A 17,618-nucleotide genomic window follows, 5' to 3' on the forward strand; every position below is an offset into this window, starting at 1 on the left:
CTTTGTTTTGGAATACCCCCTCTTACATTGCCTCTTAATAAAAGAAGTTTGAACTTTTATTCAGGAGTATATTCTTGTTAAGCTGATTAATATAGACATAAAAATGCATCTTCTTCCAAACTTATCTCTTGACAGAACATATGGCCATATGTTTTCCCAGCCATAAAGAAGAGGACAGCAACAAGACATATAAATTTAAATGCCAATTTAAATTCATCAAATTCATAAAAATGTTATTTAGGAGAAAAACATTTACATGTATATATAGACTACATACAAGCCATTTGCCTTTGTCAATATCCTTAAATCTATTCCCAATCCAAGTCAGACTCCCCAAAGGAAAATATACTTGAGCTCAATGTGAAAGAATGCCAATGTGTTATTTTTAGAGATATTTTAAGTAATAGCTCATGAAGCATGAGATCATGTTAATTGTAAAAACTGCACCTAAAGAGGTAGGTGTAAGGCATTGGTTTATAGTGGGAATATTTCTTTCTGCTCTCAGTACTAGACATAGAAGATCTTCTGAACAACAGCCTTGTTTTAATGGTAAATCCATTGTCAGTGCAAATGATCATGTTTGTCTTCACATTGGAAACTAGAATACTTCACATTGGCAATGAAATTTATGGTCCATTGCTAGTCCTATATACATAGAACTTTGGAGTGTAACAGATTTTTGAAAATCTTCCCATCTTCACATGTTTATGTTTTATTTTGTTCTTTTCTATTCTGTTTTTTTTTTCTAATTTGAAAATATCTATTTGCTTCCACTTAACATTTCAGAATCTATTCTTTTATTTCAAGAAAAAGAAAAAGTTTTTATTTTTTAAAAAATTGCCTTTTTTCCCCCCATTATGTATTACAGTTTTCTTGTGTGATTATAAGTGAAGGCTATTTGAAGTGGATTCTAGGGCTTACTTTTGGAAATTACTACAGGAAAAATAAATAAGGAATATCTCTATACTATGGCTGCACAGAATCTATTTTTTAATTTAACAAACTTGAGGAAATAATTATACATGAATTTTTCCTTATGCATCTACCATATTAAAAGAAAACTGAATGCTGTTTTTTTTTTACATTTAATAATTCACAAGAAGAATTGCTAATTTTCAATATTTTAGAATTCCATACCTGCCACTATTCCAATGATAGGTATGAGAACTGCAAACACAAGGAGATAAAGGGCAATTAGTGCAGCTTTGAAGGACTTCAGTTTCTCTTGAAGGGCAGGGCCATTTTTTGGATCTACAAAAAACAAAAGCCAAAACTATTGTTAGAAAACTTTCCGCTCTTATGTGATTAAAATTTTATAATCTCTAGTTATATGATTAGGACCAAGCCTATTGTAACAAAACAAAGGAAAACTAGATTTTTAGTTACTCTGTACCAAACAAAGGGACAGGCATAGGAAAAGCTGATTCAGGTGTGACTATGAACACTTGATTCACTTATCTATTTACCGAAAGTCCAAGAGAAAGTTACTACCCTCTACAAGTTGCGCTTATCTCATTTGGGAGGATTAATTGGCAAATTTTAATATTGGTACTGACATATGTTGGCATAAATATTTTTCTTCTGCATATTTCACATGGGAATATATTCTGGGTCAAATAAAATTCCTCAAGCAACGTGATTATGATTTTTTTCATATTTTGAAACTAGAGAAATATTTACTTTCAATGACCATTAGGCAAAATATTTATTTATGGATTCCATCTCAATAATTTTGTATTTGTGTACCTTATGATTTGAATATAATATCAAAATTTTTAAAAAATGAAATAAAAGAATTTACATGCTGACTAAATTTTGAAATGAATCAATGAAGCTCATCTTCTGGATATTTCAGAACATATTAAGAATAACTTTGTAGCCTGATGCATTTATATGGAACAGTGATTCACACAATGGAAAGATAATTGTGGTAGAAATACATTAACATACAAGGGAAGCTTAGTAGTTTGGGAAGACTATTGTCTGATTAGATGAATAAAACATTCATTAAAATTTTCTTTTCTGTGGCTATTTCTTTTATTGTTTAATAAAAAAGTAACTTCCTTTCTGTTTGCAAACTTCTAATTTAAAAACAAAATTTGACATGTTATTCAATAATGCTTTATGAAGGATCAAGAGGAAAAGAAAATTTTTGAAAAGTAAAGAAAAGGAAAGATTGCTGGGATAAGAAAAAGAATAACCCATAACAGAAGCAAGATGGGATATTCCATCGTTCAGGTTGACTAAACCTGAAGCCGATGGGTCATCCACTTTCTCATGTATAATTTATTATCACAAGTTCTGAGTAGTTTATCTTTTAAATAACTCAGATTTTTCTCTTATTTCTCCTGCTCCCAATGCCTTTGTCCTCCCTCCTCAATCATGGAGCATCTTTGTCTATAGTTGGTCTTACTATTATCTTTAAATGTGTATGTCACTGGTACCACCTTCTCCCATCAATCATTAGCATTGCACACAGCTGGGGTTGAGAGCTATATTCCAGGTTTGCCTTAGTAAAAACTCATATACGAGTCTGTAGCTTTGTGTGTGCTGCTTTCTCTAACTGCTCTTCCTTCTCCACCCATTCCCTTGGATATGGATATTCATCCTTTAAGGCTTGGTGGAATTCTAAACAATTCTGTCCTGCCCCCTTCTGCCTATAAAGACAGAGTTGGATACTTTGAGCTTTTATCATAACCTGAATAAACATCTATTTCATCTGTCAAGAACATTTTGTGTGCCCCCCAAAGATATGTTGAACTCCTAACCCCAGATACCCAAGAAAGTAATCTTAATAGGAAATAGTGTCTTTGCAAATATACTCACTTTTAAATGAGGTCATACTGGACTAGGGTAGCTCTAACTTAATGACTGGAGACTTTATAAGAATATAAAATAAAAGAGTTACACAAGGGGAAAAAAGAAGGAGGCAGATATTAGTTTGACAGAGTTACAAGCCCAAGAAATACCAAGAATTGCCAGGGCCTAAGAGAAGCTAAGAAGAGCTCAGGGATGATTTTTCCCTCAGCCTTTACAAGGGTGCAGAGACCTCCAGGGACCTTGAATTAACACTTCTGGAATTCAAGTTTGTGAAAGAAACATTTCTATTGAGGAAACTTTAAGCTACCCAATTTGTGGCAGTTAGCATGGCCCTCAAAAACTAAGCAAGCACCTGCTGCCCATAGGCACTCTGTCCCCCTTCTACTTACTGGGAGGAAGCAGTGCTGTCATTGAGCGAGCATCAAATTTCACAGATTCTGAATAGGAATCCAGGTCCTCCAGTTGATCAGGAAAGCCATCTAGCTGCTCCATACTTCTATCAAACACATGGAAAAATATATTAATTCCACATGAATTGGCTAGGGGTTTTTTTCCTAATGTTTCAAATTGAAATTTATCATTAACATTCAATTTTAACAATTATTAGTAAAATGAATACACATGTCACATATAACAATGTATTAAACATAAATTTTAACTTTCCCATAAAGAGATTTATGTGGAACTTACGAATCTGTCAATGTGCAAACGTGTCTCAGTGTTTATAGATGGTGTGTCTTTGAGTTTGAGTGGAGGTAGGATTTTTAGATAAAAGAATTTTTTTTCCCAAGTGACAAAAAACTGGCTGAAAAGAATATTATAATTTCCCTTAGAACAAATAGCTATGCATATTTGGAACAAATATTTCCTGTGACCTCTTATCAGAGATTCTGTATTGAATTTATTAAGCATATCTTTGTAAGTCAGTTTTTTCTTACCAAAGTATCTTACCAAAGTAATTTAGAAACATAAAACAAAGCCTAAAATATCTCTAAACTGAACTACATAAGGACAGATATTATGTCTGCTTTTGTTCACTTGCTTAAAACAACCTGGAACATAGAATATATTTCATAAATATTTGTTGAATGAATGATTTGGCTTCATAGGGCACTGGTTTTATATATTAGTTTTGCTTTTGTGTATGAGGTAAGATGGATGTTTGGAAAATATAAGAATGTGAAGAGGTGTGCTTCTTCTGATAGATTCTTGGCAAATAGTTTTTGTTTATGATTCAGATTTTATGGCTTTTCTTTTTCTAATTTACATTCTTAGTCTTTTGATAGCTTCCTTGGAACTGAATTATACTGTTGAGACACTGCCTCTGTCCTGTTCCTAACCTGCATTTGTTTGCATTTTCGCTGTACCACTTAGCCACTGGATTTGACCATATTCCACTGCAATTCTCTCAAGAAAACAAACATTGCTTGTTTTTTGGTTAGGACAACTTTTTTTTAAATTAGGGACCATCTTAGTTGTGTAGAATATTTACCAACTCTGGTTGTCACCCTCTAAATGCCACTAATATCTCTTAAATTATTGTAACACCAATAATTTGCAAAACTTTTACCCCACACAAACCTCAACTCTATATATTTCCAAACATACCCTCTTTGAGAACCACTGTGCTACAAGCATCCTGAATAACATTAGTTTTTATGGAAAAAAAAATCTTCATGAGTTTCAACAACAATACAGATTAATCAAATTTTGTGTGGCAGTATCTCTCAAATCACTCTGTGTGTGTGTGTGTTTATGTGTGTGTGTGTAAGAGAGCCTTTAAAACGTGTATGAATGTTTCTTATATAACAAAACTTAAACGTGTTACATGTTAAAGGAAAGGGAAATGAAAATTTCCAGGATGATGATGCAGTGATCTAATCTTGGCCTTTTATCAAGGCATAAATGTATTTTTATCTACACAATTTGACATTATGTCAGGTTATATATCAAGTCATTGTAACAAGTTCTGTGCAACTGAGGAGGAGGCCAAGATCAATCTATATGGAATAGTCTTAGTAATTCAAAGATCTTATTTATGTACTAATTAGGAAGACTGTATTCTTTATCAAAAATCACCTGGCATTGTGATATATTTGTATATATACACATGATATATCACATGTGTATATATCTATATATTATATATTATAGATAATTGTATGTATATACATGCACATAATACATTTTTATATATGCATATATATGTTTATATATGAATATATATGCATATATATATACCTATATATAATTTTTTTTTTTACAAAGAAGGCACAGGCATAATACCAAAGGGAGTGACTTACTCTTTGGGGAAACTGGGTAATCACGGTAAAAACATAGAAAAAAAGCCATTTGGGGAGCACTTTAAAAAATAAGCAAAAATTGGGGGTGAAATTATTGCAGAATAGTTAACGTTAAAAGCATGAAGGCATGAACAATAAGGGGACTTTAAGCCGATCAGCATCATCAAACTGAAGTTCAGGGCACAGAGCCAAGCGAGAGGCTTTAGAGCTTGTATCTGGCAGGACCCTGTTCATTGACTTCTCTCATTTTTCTGATTGCATAAATCAATCTGGATTTCCAAAATATATTGAAGTTACTATACAAATTAGTAAAATATAACATGCTCTGACTATAGTAACCTGGATTAATTTCAGTAGTGATAGTAAATATTGTCTATTAAACATTTTGATTTTATCTCTTTTGTCCTGATATAAAGATTAAATTCAGTTTTGCTTTTCTTTAAGTTTTGATCTATATTTTTATAGCTTATACTAATGATAATAATTATTTCAGTTAATAAGAAATTAATAATTGGAATTTTATAATTTTTAAATCTTATAAGAAATGTTCACAGATGCCTATATCTATAAACTGAGGTTTCTTTGGCAAAACATTAAAATTTTCAGAAAAAAATCGCTAATCAGTGTCTGTATGTGCTTTAGCCTATATGGCCATATTTGGTCTGTGTAACACCTCAGACATGTATAGGGGACTGGAAGGGAGATGAACACCAAAATCTAATGTGTGGGTGGATGAATTAAAAATATCCCCCTTGACAATTCTGGTGTATGATAGTTCTGTTATTTTTTTTTTCTTTCTAGGACAATGTACTGCAGTTCATCATGAACTATAAGATATATATTTTTTTCCATAAAAAGAAATTAGGTATTGACCCAGTATAGACATTGCTGTCATAGTATTGTTGGTGTTTTTTTGTTGTTACTTTTCTTTTCTTACCTTCTACATATTCTTTTTGGGGTCTCATCTATTTTGATGACTTGAACTACTTGCTGTGTACCAACCAAGCCAGTAATTATCCAGCTTGAATCTCATGTTTCATAATCAGATTTTTAAAAAGAGATAATGGTGCAATTTTCACACCAACCCATCTTTTCGTTTTCGAGGATTTTCAGTGTTGGCATGTTACCCATTTATATAATCTATTATTATAACCATATGTCATCATCATCTTATTTCATTGTGGAAACACATGATACAGTCATGCATATGGCAAGATAGAAGAAAGAGTTAGAGGAACAGTCACTCAGTCCAGAAGCCAGGGCTTTTTTCCAGACCCCACTCACCTTCATGACCCATGTCCACTTACATACAACTACTGACCTCCTTGAATCCATTCCTATGATCTATCTTAATTTTTATATTTTAGCTCATTTTTATCTACTCAACCAGGCATCTTGAATGGTAACAATGGGATAGAAAATTAAGGGGAAAATCTAAGAGCTTTTAGAATGAGGAGAAAATTAAAGTTTACTAATGGAATATTTTAACATTGTAGGAGAATCAAATCATACAATAAAAAAACAAACAAAAAAAACTTTTTCAGGACAAAAACCCAAGAGAGAGAAATAGGTGACTAAAAGAAGACCCAGCTAAAAACAAGGGAGAACTTTTTGATACCATAAGAGTAGAGCAAAAAAGTGGTCAGGGTCATGAAGGAGGGGGAAAAATAGAATTTCAAGACATGCAATGACACCCATGACGTGCCATATTGGATTTGAGCTGTTTCATTTGGTTCACAGAGGCAGACACAGACTCTTAGGAAATCAGCAAGTAGACAAAGGGTAATGAAGGGAAAGGAGAGGAACAGGAATAGGGAAGACAGTGGAATGAATCTGATATAACTTTCCTATGTACATACACCACAGTGAATCTCCATACCATGTACAACCACAGAATGAGATCTTAATTAAAAAAAAGTTATACTCCATGTTTATATAAATATGTCAAAATATACTATTTTTGTGTATAATTCAAAAGAATTTTTAAAAGTCACAAAAAAAAATAAATAAAATTTAAATGAAAGGATCTGTGTGTATACCAGAAAGCTGGTCATGTTCATGGTTCTTGTTGAGAAGAGATTTGCTGATTATGCTCTGGGACAGTACATTGATGCTGAGGGCCATTGCTAAGTAAGAATGATGCATGGCATGACCCAGGTCATTTGCAGTGTCATTGCATGTAAGGTGACCTTGCTCAAGGACCAGGGAGGATCCAGGTTTAGGGCAGATGGGGGTTTAGGGCGTTCCTGGTTTAGGACAATCCAGGTTTAGGGCGGTTCCAGGTTTAAGATGTACCCTGCTGAGAATAGGGCGTATCCTGCTGCCTCAGGCGCGCCTGCTGGTTGAGTTCCCGGGGATTTTGCCCAGAATGTGATTGGGGCCCGGAAAGTGGATTTCCCCAGAACGTGTGTAGAGTGCCGGTGTGAGTTCGGGAATAAAGACTTGCTGTTTGAATCTACAAGGCTGTGAGTGGCTCCTGATTTTGTGCCCAGCCAGACTGCGGCACATTGAGTGGAGTTTTAATGTTTCCTAGGTATTCCCCCTCATCTTTTCATCTCTCAACACCATAGTGTGCTAGAGTACAGTTCTTGTAACCCTTTCTCTCCATATTCACTCCCTTGGTGATATTACTAGGTTCATTGCTTTAAATACTACCTACACGGGTGGGGACACTCCCATTTTTACCTCTTTCCCAGACCACTGAACTCTAGACCCTTATATGCAACAGCCTAACATGTCTACTTAGATTTCTAACCTGCTCCACACTTAGAGGTCTTCTTTCTCTCTCATTTCTCATCTTCCACATACCATTCCTCATCAGATCCTGTTGGCCATATGCCAATGCAGAAGCTGACTGCAACTCTACCATTCCCCCACTCACCCTGTCCAAGTCTTATCTTCTTTCATCCTGCTCACTATTTTATTAGGTCTCTAATCTACCACTTCGTCTTTACTCCATACTTCCTTCTCCACACAGTCTCCCAAGCGATTCTCTCCAGTAGATACATCATGTCATTCCCCTGCTCCCCCCAAAAGGAGGCCTTTCCTGAGCATCAGATTTAGAATTATAACCTTCTCATTTTGCTTCATAAACATACAAAAGGCAAATTCACTACCATCACTCAAGACTCAAATTTTCCTGTGACACTCACAACACAGGTTACTTCTGTGACCTCAGAGGTGTAGGGATTTTGCCTCACCAACAAGCAAGCAATTCTGCAGCAGCCAACACTAGCGGATGGTTCTCTACTCCATTTTAGTTCTGACAATATCTACCTGGAGGTAACATCAGATCTCACAGGTAGAGAGCTCAGTCCCCAAGACAGCCCCCTACCCCACCTTGGCTTTAGATGTCAATCCCAAGTCGCAATTGTTTTCCCTGTACTTCTGAGTGACCAAGTAAAAATCGGGGTTTCCATAATCTCCTCCTCTGGTTTGACTAATGTACTAGAGCTGATCATAGAACTTAGGGAAACACATTTACCAGTGTATTGAAAAAGATATTGTAAAAAGGATACCAATAATCAGCCAGATGAAGACATGTATGTGGTGAGGTATGGGAGAAGAGGCACATAGCTTCCATGCTCTCTTCAGGTGCTCCACTCTCCAAGAACCTGCACATGTTCAGCTATCTGGAAACTCTTCAAAATCTGTCCTTCACTGCACTATGAAGGCATGATGGCTGGTAGTCTGAGTGAGGAAACCCAGCAAGGCCTGTCTACTCAGATTCTTCTTGGCCTGTCAGTGAAGCAATCCTCTCAGTGAAGCAATCCTCTAACCAGAGTGTAGGAAGGACCCCTCTGTAATAATAAGGGTCTTATGACCCACTACTAAGGGTGGGTGGAGTTCCTATGTGTGCATTCAGGAGGGAAGTATGAACCAGAAACAATGATGGAAAAATCAGAAAATAAATATCATATTATCTTACCTCTTTTTTCCCTTCCCGTCTTGATTTTTCTCCTCCAAAAAGTGTCATCATCTAACACAAATAAAATTCCCTTATTTGTCTTATTTGTTGTGTGTCTTCTCTCACCCAAGTTAGGTGCATGATATGGGTTTTCAATGTTTTAGTTAGTAATCAGAGAGTTTCTTACAGTTATGAAGTATCCATTATATACATATTATATAAAAAATTGCACAGATGAAAAAAAGTATTTTGCAAGATGACCAAATTTCATATCTTGGTGTATGCCTGAAGAAAATTTCACATTTCATTAATTCAAAAATATTTTTAAAATTCTCTTACATATTGGAAGATAGTTTTTTTTCTCTGAATTACATGTAATTTGTAAACTGAAATAAAAAAAAATCACCCTCAATGACCTCATTTTGCTTCAGAGGTGTTCATTATTAGAATTACCAGATATTTTCAATTCTATTCTATTATAATTTTTAAAATAACATTAAAACACATACACAAGGGAGGGCCTGGTTAGCAGACAGAAGACAACACTCACCTTTCCAGTGTGCCTTTTACTATCATTTCCAAAGTTAAAAGAAAAAGCAACTACACCAAAGTTACTTTTCCAACCAAATGTCAATGCACCTATACAGGATTGTGAAATCCTGTGGGTTTGTACAAACTATTGAAAGCATGTTCTCATGAGAAGTGAAACACATCTCTGCAATATCAGCTTTTCATAGAGAGGGTGAAAAGTTTACAGAGGCAAAAACAGGAAAACCATAATGAAAGCATTTCAAGGTTAATGTGTTTGGAAACCATACCCTTTATTTTTCTTGGATATGGTTTGTGAAAATATTGTAACAATATTAAAGGAAAGGTAAAAACAAAATTTCTGTCACTCCATTATCATAGCACTGGAAAAAGAATACCTTCATTTTTCCTATGAAACTTGAGTTTTATACATATACATCCATGTTATATTGTTGCTGTCACAGTTCAAATTATTTAGTATTAGGCATTTCCCTTAAAATTATATCAGCATTTTTATCCTTCAAATGATTTTTTTATATTTAAAATAATGAGCTATTAATAATTCATTGATTATATGTACATATCTTATTTATATAGCCACTTTCTTATAATGAATTTTTTTCTTTCTAATTTTTCCCCTTTTTATCCAAAGGGCTACTTTTTGCTAATACAATTATGATGTAAATATTTTCATAATTTGTCCTTATTCTTTTCAAACACTTTAGGATATTTTGCCATATATATGTTGAACTACCAGGCAAAAGGAAAACTATCTTGAACTTCTCAGAATTTACTGCCTGTTATTTTAAAATTTATTTATATTTATGTCATATTGAGCATGGAAGTTTTGAACAAAATTCAGCACCCTTGATTAACAATGTTTATAATTAATAATTATTTACATTTTAAGAAGAGTTAAAATGATACTTCAAGGTGGCTTTTATTTTCATTTTTTCTTATTACTACCCAAGAGATATTCCATGTAAGTATTGATTATTTATCTTAGTTCTTGGGTTTTTGTCAATTCATATCCACTGCTGGACATCTCCAGGTCAGCTTTAATGTGTGTGTGTGTGTGTGTGTAATAACTTTTCTATCTGTAGCATATAGTTATCACATGTCTTTTTAAATTTGGTGTATATTCTTCTAACATTGTACCCTGTTTAGATGTGTCAGCACATTCTTAAGATCAATTCCACATTAAGTTAGGAGAGTTATTTTGGAAGCTTCCTTATTATTTAAAAATAAAAGCCTCGGTTTTGTTAGAATAGTTGAAAGTATAGGTAAACTTTTTAATCAATATATCTTTACAGCCAACTGCTCTACCCTTAAAGAATATGTCTGTTAGAAGGATTCTAATAAGAAGCATCTATATTGTACCTGATGGCAGTGGTATTCATCCTTGGGAGTAAAGAAGAAAAAGCATTGATTTTGGAATCAGAATCTAGACTTGAATATTGGCTATGACATTATCTAGCTGTGTGATCTTAGGAAAATATTTAAATTTTGAATCACAGTTTCTTCATATATGATTACAATATCAAGTTTAAAATTATTATTATGAGGCCTAAAAATATTTTTGGTAAATTGCCTGGTACAGTGCACATTCTGCAAAGAAGAAGGTCATTGGAGATGGAAATATCCCTGATATTTCCAAGAGAAGCCATATATGATCAACAGGACCCTCGCCTGTCCTGGCACATGGCACCACTGGTAGAGGAAAGCTAAAGAAGCCAACAGGATTCACATGCATCCCCAAGAATGATCTCTGAGGAATCTCAGCTGACTCTTAAGAGTAGATAGGAACAAAGTCAGTTTTGACCTACTTGGTCTTAAACACCTGGCAGGAGAGTATAGCCTGAGCACAGTCCTACATGGATATTGAAAAGGAAAAACAAGTTTTTTTTTTTTTTTTTTTTTTTTTAATGTAGCTTAAGATATACACTTGTGTCAGCCCAACAAAGGTAAGTAAAGCTGGAGGCTATAAAGAAAGAGTACTTGTGTGGGAGTGCCTAACAATGATGATCACAAAAGACTCTAGAGTTTCAAGTTTGTCCTGAGTTAATTTGAGTCTGATTTTATAGACCTACAAATATTCCTCTCCTCCTACAATGGTAAACTTGATCGCTTTTTCATAAATATGATTATGAGTTACTGTCTTCATGGTATGCAGAGACTGGCTGAAGTACTAATTGCTTATGTTCTAAGTGTTTATAAAAAAAGTAATGCTTTGCTGTCTAGGATTATTATTTTCTTAGCATGATCCCTGCCCTATATATTCCTTGTCCTGTTACCTGGCATCTGCCACTGTGGACCTCTGGGCTGCTCTGATGCTCAATACCCTTAACTGTCCATGCTCCACCTGATAGAGAACAAGGACTTTGGGTTACTTTCCTCAACTTTGCCCTCTTTCAGCAGGAAGCAGCTTGGAGATACCAATGCTCATTTTTCCATAGAAATGGAATGTAGAAATTGAAAGTGGGGAATTGTAACAGTGGTACACTTTATGCTTTGAAAATATCCCTTGCTGCTCTGCCACTGAAACTTATTTTTAAATCGGACATGTTTCTTTCTCTTCCTCTCTCCCTATGCCTCCCTAATTTCTCCCCCTCCCTAATCTCAGGGGAAACAGGATTACCTTTCTTCTCTTTTCTAGACATAGTTAATCTGTCCTTGACCACATACCCACCATAGGAAAGAAGTAATCCAGGGTTTTGGGATGGTACCAGATCTCGGAAATGACTATCTCCCAAATTATCAATTGAATTACAACTCCAACAGAGAATACATGAAATGTAGCCTTTAAATTACTTCTTTAAAAGCCACCTGTTCCTGCTGATTGGCAGAATCACAGCCTCTGGGACAGGAGTTCCAGGTGTTTCTCCTTTGCTAGCAAAGCAATAAATCTTTTCCTTTTTCTCAAATCAATCAATCAATCAATAAATAAATTGCCTGGTACACAAAAAGCATCAGCAAATAAATCACCATTATTTTAAAATTCATTTTTAAAATATTTTATTCTTACTGAAGCTTCATGTAACTCCTTGATATTATATAACTTGAAGTGGGGTGTGGAGATTTAAATGCAAACAGGCAGTATATTTGCAGCATATCAGTCCTTAGCTACTACAAACAAAAACTCCTGAACACTGTACAAGACATTTAGAATCTCAGTCCTGTGACTTTTCTACCATGGCCGTGACAACAACAACCCCCATCCTATTCTGTGTAAATCTTGCCCAGTCTTAAAGATGAACCTAAATTCTAGCATCTCTATGAGGATTTTTTAATAGTGCTTTCTTCCTGTGAAATAATTTGGCTTCTCCTATATTCTCTCAGGAGTTATCTACAGCACCTTTATGCTCCTTAGGGTATTCAATCTGCATTACACCTGTTTGGATACATGCACTAGATCATGTAATTCCTGAAGACAAAAAAAAAAATGTATTTCATCTTTTGTAACCTTTCCTCACATCTAGTTCAACCAATGGCATATAGTAGGTAATCAGCTAATATTTGCTCTATGAGCAAGTAAGGATCATAAACCCCTTAAAGTTATAGCCAAAAGTGTCAGGTGAAAAGGAAAGAAAGAAGAAGAATGAAAATTTATTAATCATACTTAGAACAAACCGATATTTTTAACAAAATATGAATAATCATATGACAAAAAATTTCCAGTTCAAACTACAAAGTATTTAGTGTATTTTACACAATTTTTTGCACACACACATCCATTTTTTTCACTCATGGAAACCTGAACAGAAATATATTTTACCATTCAAAACAATGAAAGCAAATTATTAGTGATAGAATAAAACACTGTACTAGAACTATTGATCATATGTAGTATCACTGGTATCTCTCTCACTCTCTATCATTCATACACACACACACACACACACACACACACCAGACTCATGCAATCAATAAAGGCAATTTGGGGGGAAAAATAAGTATCTTTTACCTTTGATTGTAAAGAAGGCAGCTCTGATTTGTCCACTTCCCTCTCTTTACAATTGAAACCCAAAATCTTTATCTCATAGTATTTCAGCATCTGGTCTATGAAGAAAGGAAATGACACATTCGTGTGTTGAAAAATTTCTTAGCAATGTATTTCAGTAGTGTTCTCATCAATGCACTGGTTTGCAAAATCTAAATTTGTCAGATAACTCATTCCTTCTCCCCATGTAAGAATTAAAAAAATAAAGATAAAAAATAAAAAGGGAGAGAACTAAAAAATGAAAAGCAACAAGGGTATTGGAACGGGGTGCATACTTTATAACAGATTGACCTTTCCCTTTTAAGTTATTTTCCCTTTTAAGTTATTCATGCCCCCTATTAGCATTCATGAGTCCCACTAACTCTTCTTTCATAATATATAATATAGAGAAGACCATGTTTGTTTCATCTTTCTCCTGTACCTTTTATCCTTACACTAAAACATAAAACACAAAAGGAAAGGATATGAGGCTTAGTAAATAAAAATAATAATCAAATAATGCTCATTTTGACTCTCTGCGTACTGAATTTAGCATCATCTCTCTTTTCAGCACCTAACAAGTTATTGTCCTAGTAGCAGGAGGGTGTCAAGCATGGGGACATAGGAGAGGAAAGCCCTTTATTTTCTGCCTTGTCAGAGTTGCATACATTCTACCTCGTTTAATTATTAACATTCAACAAGTTCAAATTAGACACACATGGAAAGCATTCAATGTGACATTAATGAGCTAACTTTTATAAATAATAGTTCTGGGAGCATGTGCTTACTTTTATTCCACAGGCCCTTTTTGGTATCTAAACAGGAGGGGGTTATAGTTCCTAATAAATGATAGCCCAAACTGTCAAGCCCATAAACACCATCTTTCAGAAGACAGTATGCCTGCTAGGAAGAATTCAAGAGTGATGCACAGCATTTGAGAGACACAAACCAACAGCATTGCTGAGTCACTAAAAGGCTAATAGTGGAACAGGAGACATACAGTTCAGGTAGAGTTCTTACCCAGCATGTATGGAGCCCAGGGATCTATCCCCAGCTCCATAGAGAAAATAAAGATAAATTAATAAATAAAAGTTAATAGTAAGAGAAGCATTACAACAAGCCACATGATTTTTAGTCACATAAAGTGGTATCACAAGTTGAGCCAGTCTATTCCTTTGTCACAATGGTTTATCAAGAAATTCCTGGTGAAGATAATAAGGAACTAACATCAAATTTACTCTGTTTCCCTTGCAAACACTTATATCTATATCTATATCTATCTATCTATTTATATCTATATATCTATATATCTATCTATATATCTATCTATATATCTATCTATCTATCTATCTATCTATCTATATATATATATATATATCTTTGGAAAATATGATCCTTTGGGGGGTCTTCAGAATCTGGAGTTTAAGAACTCCTTCTTTATATTGCTGAATTTGAACACCCTGTCACTAGTATAGGATTAGAAAAATCAGACTCTGGGAAAAAGAAGCTGAGACACAAACTTTCCAAAATTCATAGAATTCGTACTGAGGACTTTTTTAGGTCAGAGTGGGCTCTATTTCTAGTATGCCTCTATACTATGGTTACGAATAAGATGTATTTCCACAATGCTAACCACTTCTCTATTTGATTACTTCCACACCCTTTCACCAAACTAATTGTTCAGTACAAAAATCTCTCACTGTCTCTACATTTATAAACATGGACTATCTATATGCATTCATTTAATTATAGTTGTGTTTATATATGTAAATATGTAATATAATTAACATTCTTTGGGGTGGAGGGACCAACATATTTACTTTTCTTTGAGAAACACTAGATTATATCACATAGTCATCATTTAAAAGAAAGTGTATAGAAGATATAGAGTTCTAGCTTGGATTCCTAAAGAGCTCACAAGTTTCTACTAACATTGCCATACCAAGAAAAGAGCAAAACAAACTGAAAATCAATGACTTTTCTTGGACCCATCAAAGAATTGAGGTTCAGGGAAAATCACCATCTTGACATTGGGAGAGATGGGCAGATACAGAGAATCACAACAGTTTCCTGTTGCAAAAAGCCACTGGAAGTTAAAATCTAGTAGAAAAACTTAAAAGGAAATTCTGGCAAACTCCAGAAAGCTGAGTGTAGAACCAGCACTTGAACAAAAGTCTCCTAGGGGCTGCAGTCTCAGGGCACCCCCAAACATTCATGAGCTTTACCTCCAGGAATCCCATCAGGCTTTCAAAGTGTAGAGCTAAGAAAAGTCACTCAATGTCTCTGGCAGAGGTAGGGGAAATGCAATCATTTAAATATATACCCTGAGTGTTTTCAATAGCAAATAACTAGCCTCCATTGAAAAGACTTTACCAGTCTCCTTACCTGAAGAGCTGAAGGGCAATTACTCAATTCTAGTTCCTGATGGCCTGTCAGTCCAACTGGATAGGGGAGTAGAAAAATAATAATACTAAATTTTTAAAAACATAGAAAGCCAAGAAACACTTGTGAAGGTCACAGTCCAAGAAAAAGGACTCACTACAAGACTAGGATTTAATGCTTAAAATTACAGATTGCTTCTCCTCCCCCAAACTTTGCCACTTCCTCAGCAGCTACAGTATTACACCAGGGGATAGCAACTGAAAAAGCCTCCAGGGTCCTTTTTAAGGGAAGTCTGAAGGGAAACTCAAAGACAATAGAGGACACAAAAACAAAGCCAGTGGGGGAAATTTTAGCCCCTGACAGCTGTACCTACAGCAGCCATTAAACACAACCCATCTCTTAGCCAGATGAACATGAGACCTCAGACTGAAAGTCAAGCAAGTATACCCCACCCTAAAGTCACATACTCCTTAGGCAATTAGGGAAGTCGAAAAAGTAAAATATAGGCAAAGTGCTAGTGACTAATTTCCTTGCAAGCTCAGCTGTCTACCAGGAGCAACGTTCACAACCACCCTTTCCTCGTGATCCTGTCTTACTAAAAAGACAAAAATATAAGGAAAAAAAGTGAATGTGAGCCTATTTCTTGTGCTATTTTAAAAACATGAATGCACATGCATCAAGTTTAGAGAAGTGAGGCTTCAAAATTGTGATGAAAGACCCAGGCGATTAAGATAAAAGTTTAAATGTTCAAAAAGTGTCTTTTAACTTAAATTTGAGTAAAATGCATCAAGCAAATTCTTATCCAGAAGTCTCTGAAATTGTTATATGATGTCTGCCTAGGGGCTCAAAAATAAAATGGGACTTGAACCATAGCCAAGTGGACTGAAGCAGTGTGGATACCATTTGCTTTATAAAAACTTCACATGCTTCATATCCTTTTATTCTCAAGGCCAAACCGCTTTATTTTGAAATGAGGGAACAGAAAGTCCCTTCAATAAATTATCTAGGGTCACCTGACAGTGACAGAGACCATACTAGAATATTTGTTCCATGAAGTTTTTTCCAATAAGCCACATGGGTCACTTAGCCTTCCTGAACACACATAATCGCATATGCCATACATCTCCATTTCCCTCCATTATATTTCTGGAAGTTACTATTGATAATTTTCAGGAGTGTCTCTAAAGCTCAAATCTTTCATTGTTATTTCATCTGCTTACAACCAGAGAAGAAAAGTCCCTTTGTCTTTTGTTGCCCAGATCTCTTGAGAGGACCACTCACTGGCAAATTCTAACCAAGAACCATGTGGGGAAGATAATATGGACTGTAATGACACTTAATTTCCAGGCACACTCTATTCGAAACTTGGAGATTTCACCAAACTTTGACATGGCTTCTAGCAGCTTCAAGGCACACCCATGGGGCAAGCCAGTCCCCCTTTGATTTCTTGTCTTGGAAAGTTCAGTTATCAACAGAATTTACTGTTTATTCTACCTGACCTTTCTTTCTCAGAACATTTGATAAAAAGGGTATATAATTTCAAATCCTCTCTCTCACCCTTTGTATACACATCTCCTGTAACTCAGGAGAATCTTTCTCAAGGACTTGAATGCTATTCCTTTGAAATCTATTCATCAGGAAGGATAGACCTGTGCCTCCTGGTCTCCATCAAAAGATGGAAATTTCTCACTTATTATGC

At 34.9% G+C, this 17,618-nt stretch overlaps 1 protein-coding gene across 5 annotated transcripts in view; it reads right to left on the reverse strand.

Moving 5' to 3' along the window:
• The window catches only part of Msr1 (macrophage scavenger receptor 1), a 77,749-nt gene extending 61,678 nt beyond the window's left edge, over positions 1-16,071 (reverse strand). For 3 of the 5 annotated variants that reach the window (XM_046425962.2, XM_058573128.1, XM_058573129.1), the window contains exons 1-4: positions 15,923-16,071; positions 13,523-13,617; positions 3,210-3,316; positions 1,138-1,251 (exon numbers count right to left, since the gene is read on the reverse strand). In XM_046425962.2, coding sequence (XP_046281918.1) covers positions 1,138-1,251; positions 3,210-3,312 — 217 coding nt within the window. In that variant the 5' untranslated portion in view covers positions 3,313-3,316; positions 13,523-13,617; positions 15,923-16,071. The remainder of the gene's footprint in view (positions 1-1,137; positions 1,252-3,209; positions 3,317-13,522; positions 13,618-15,922) is intronic. The other 2 variants (XM_058573130.1, XM_046425965.2) reach the window with 2 other exon arrangements.
• Positions 16,072-17,618: the final 1,547 nt, after the last annotated feature.

Source organism: Marmota monax, unplaced genomic scaffold, assembly GCF_021218885.2.
Source record: "Marmota monax isolate L192 unplaced genomic scaffold, Marmota_monax_Labrador192_F-V1.1 WCK01_AAM20220418_F8-fsc00197, whole genome shotgun sequence".
Taxonomy (NCBI): Eukaryota; Metazoa; Chordata; class Mammalia; order Rodentia; family Sciuridae; genus Marmota; species Marmota monax.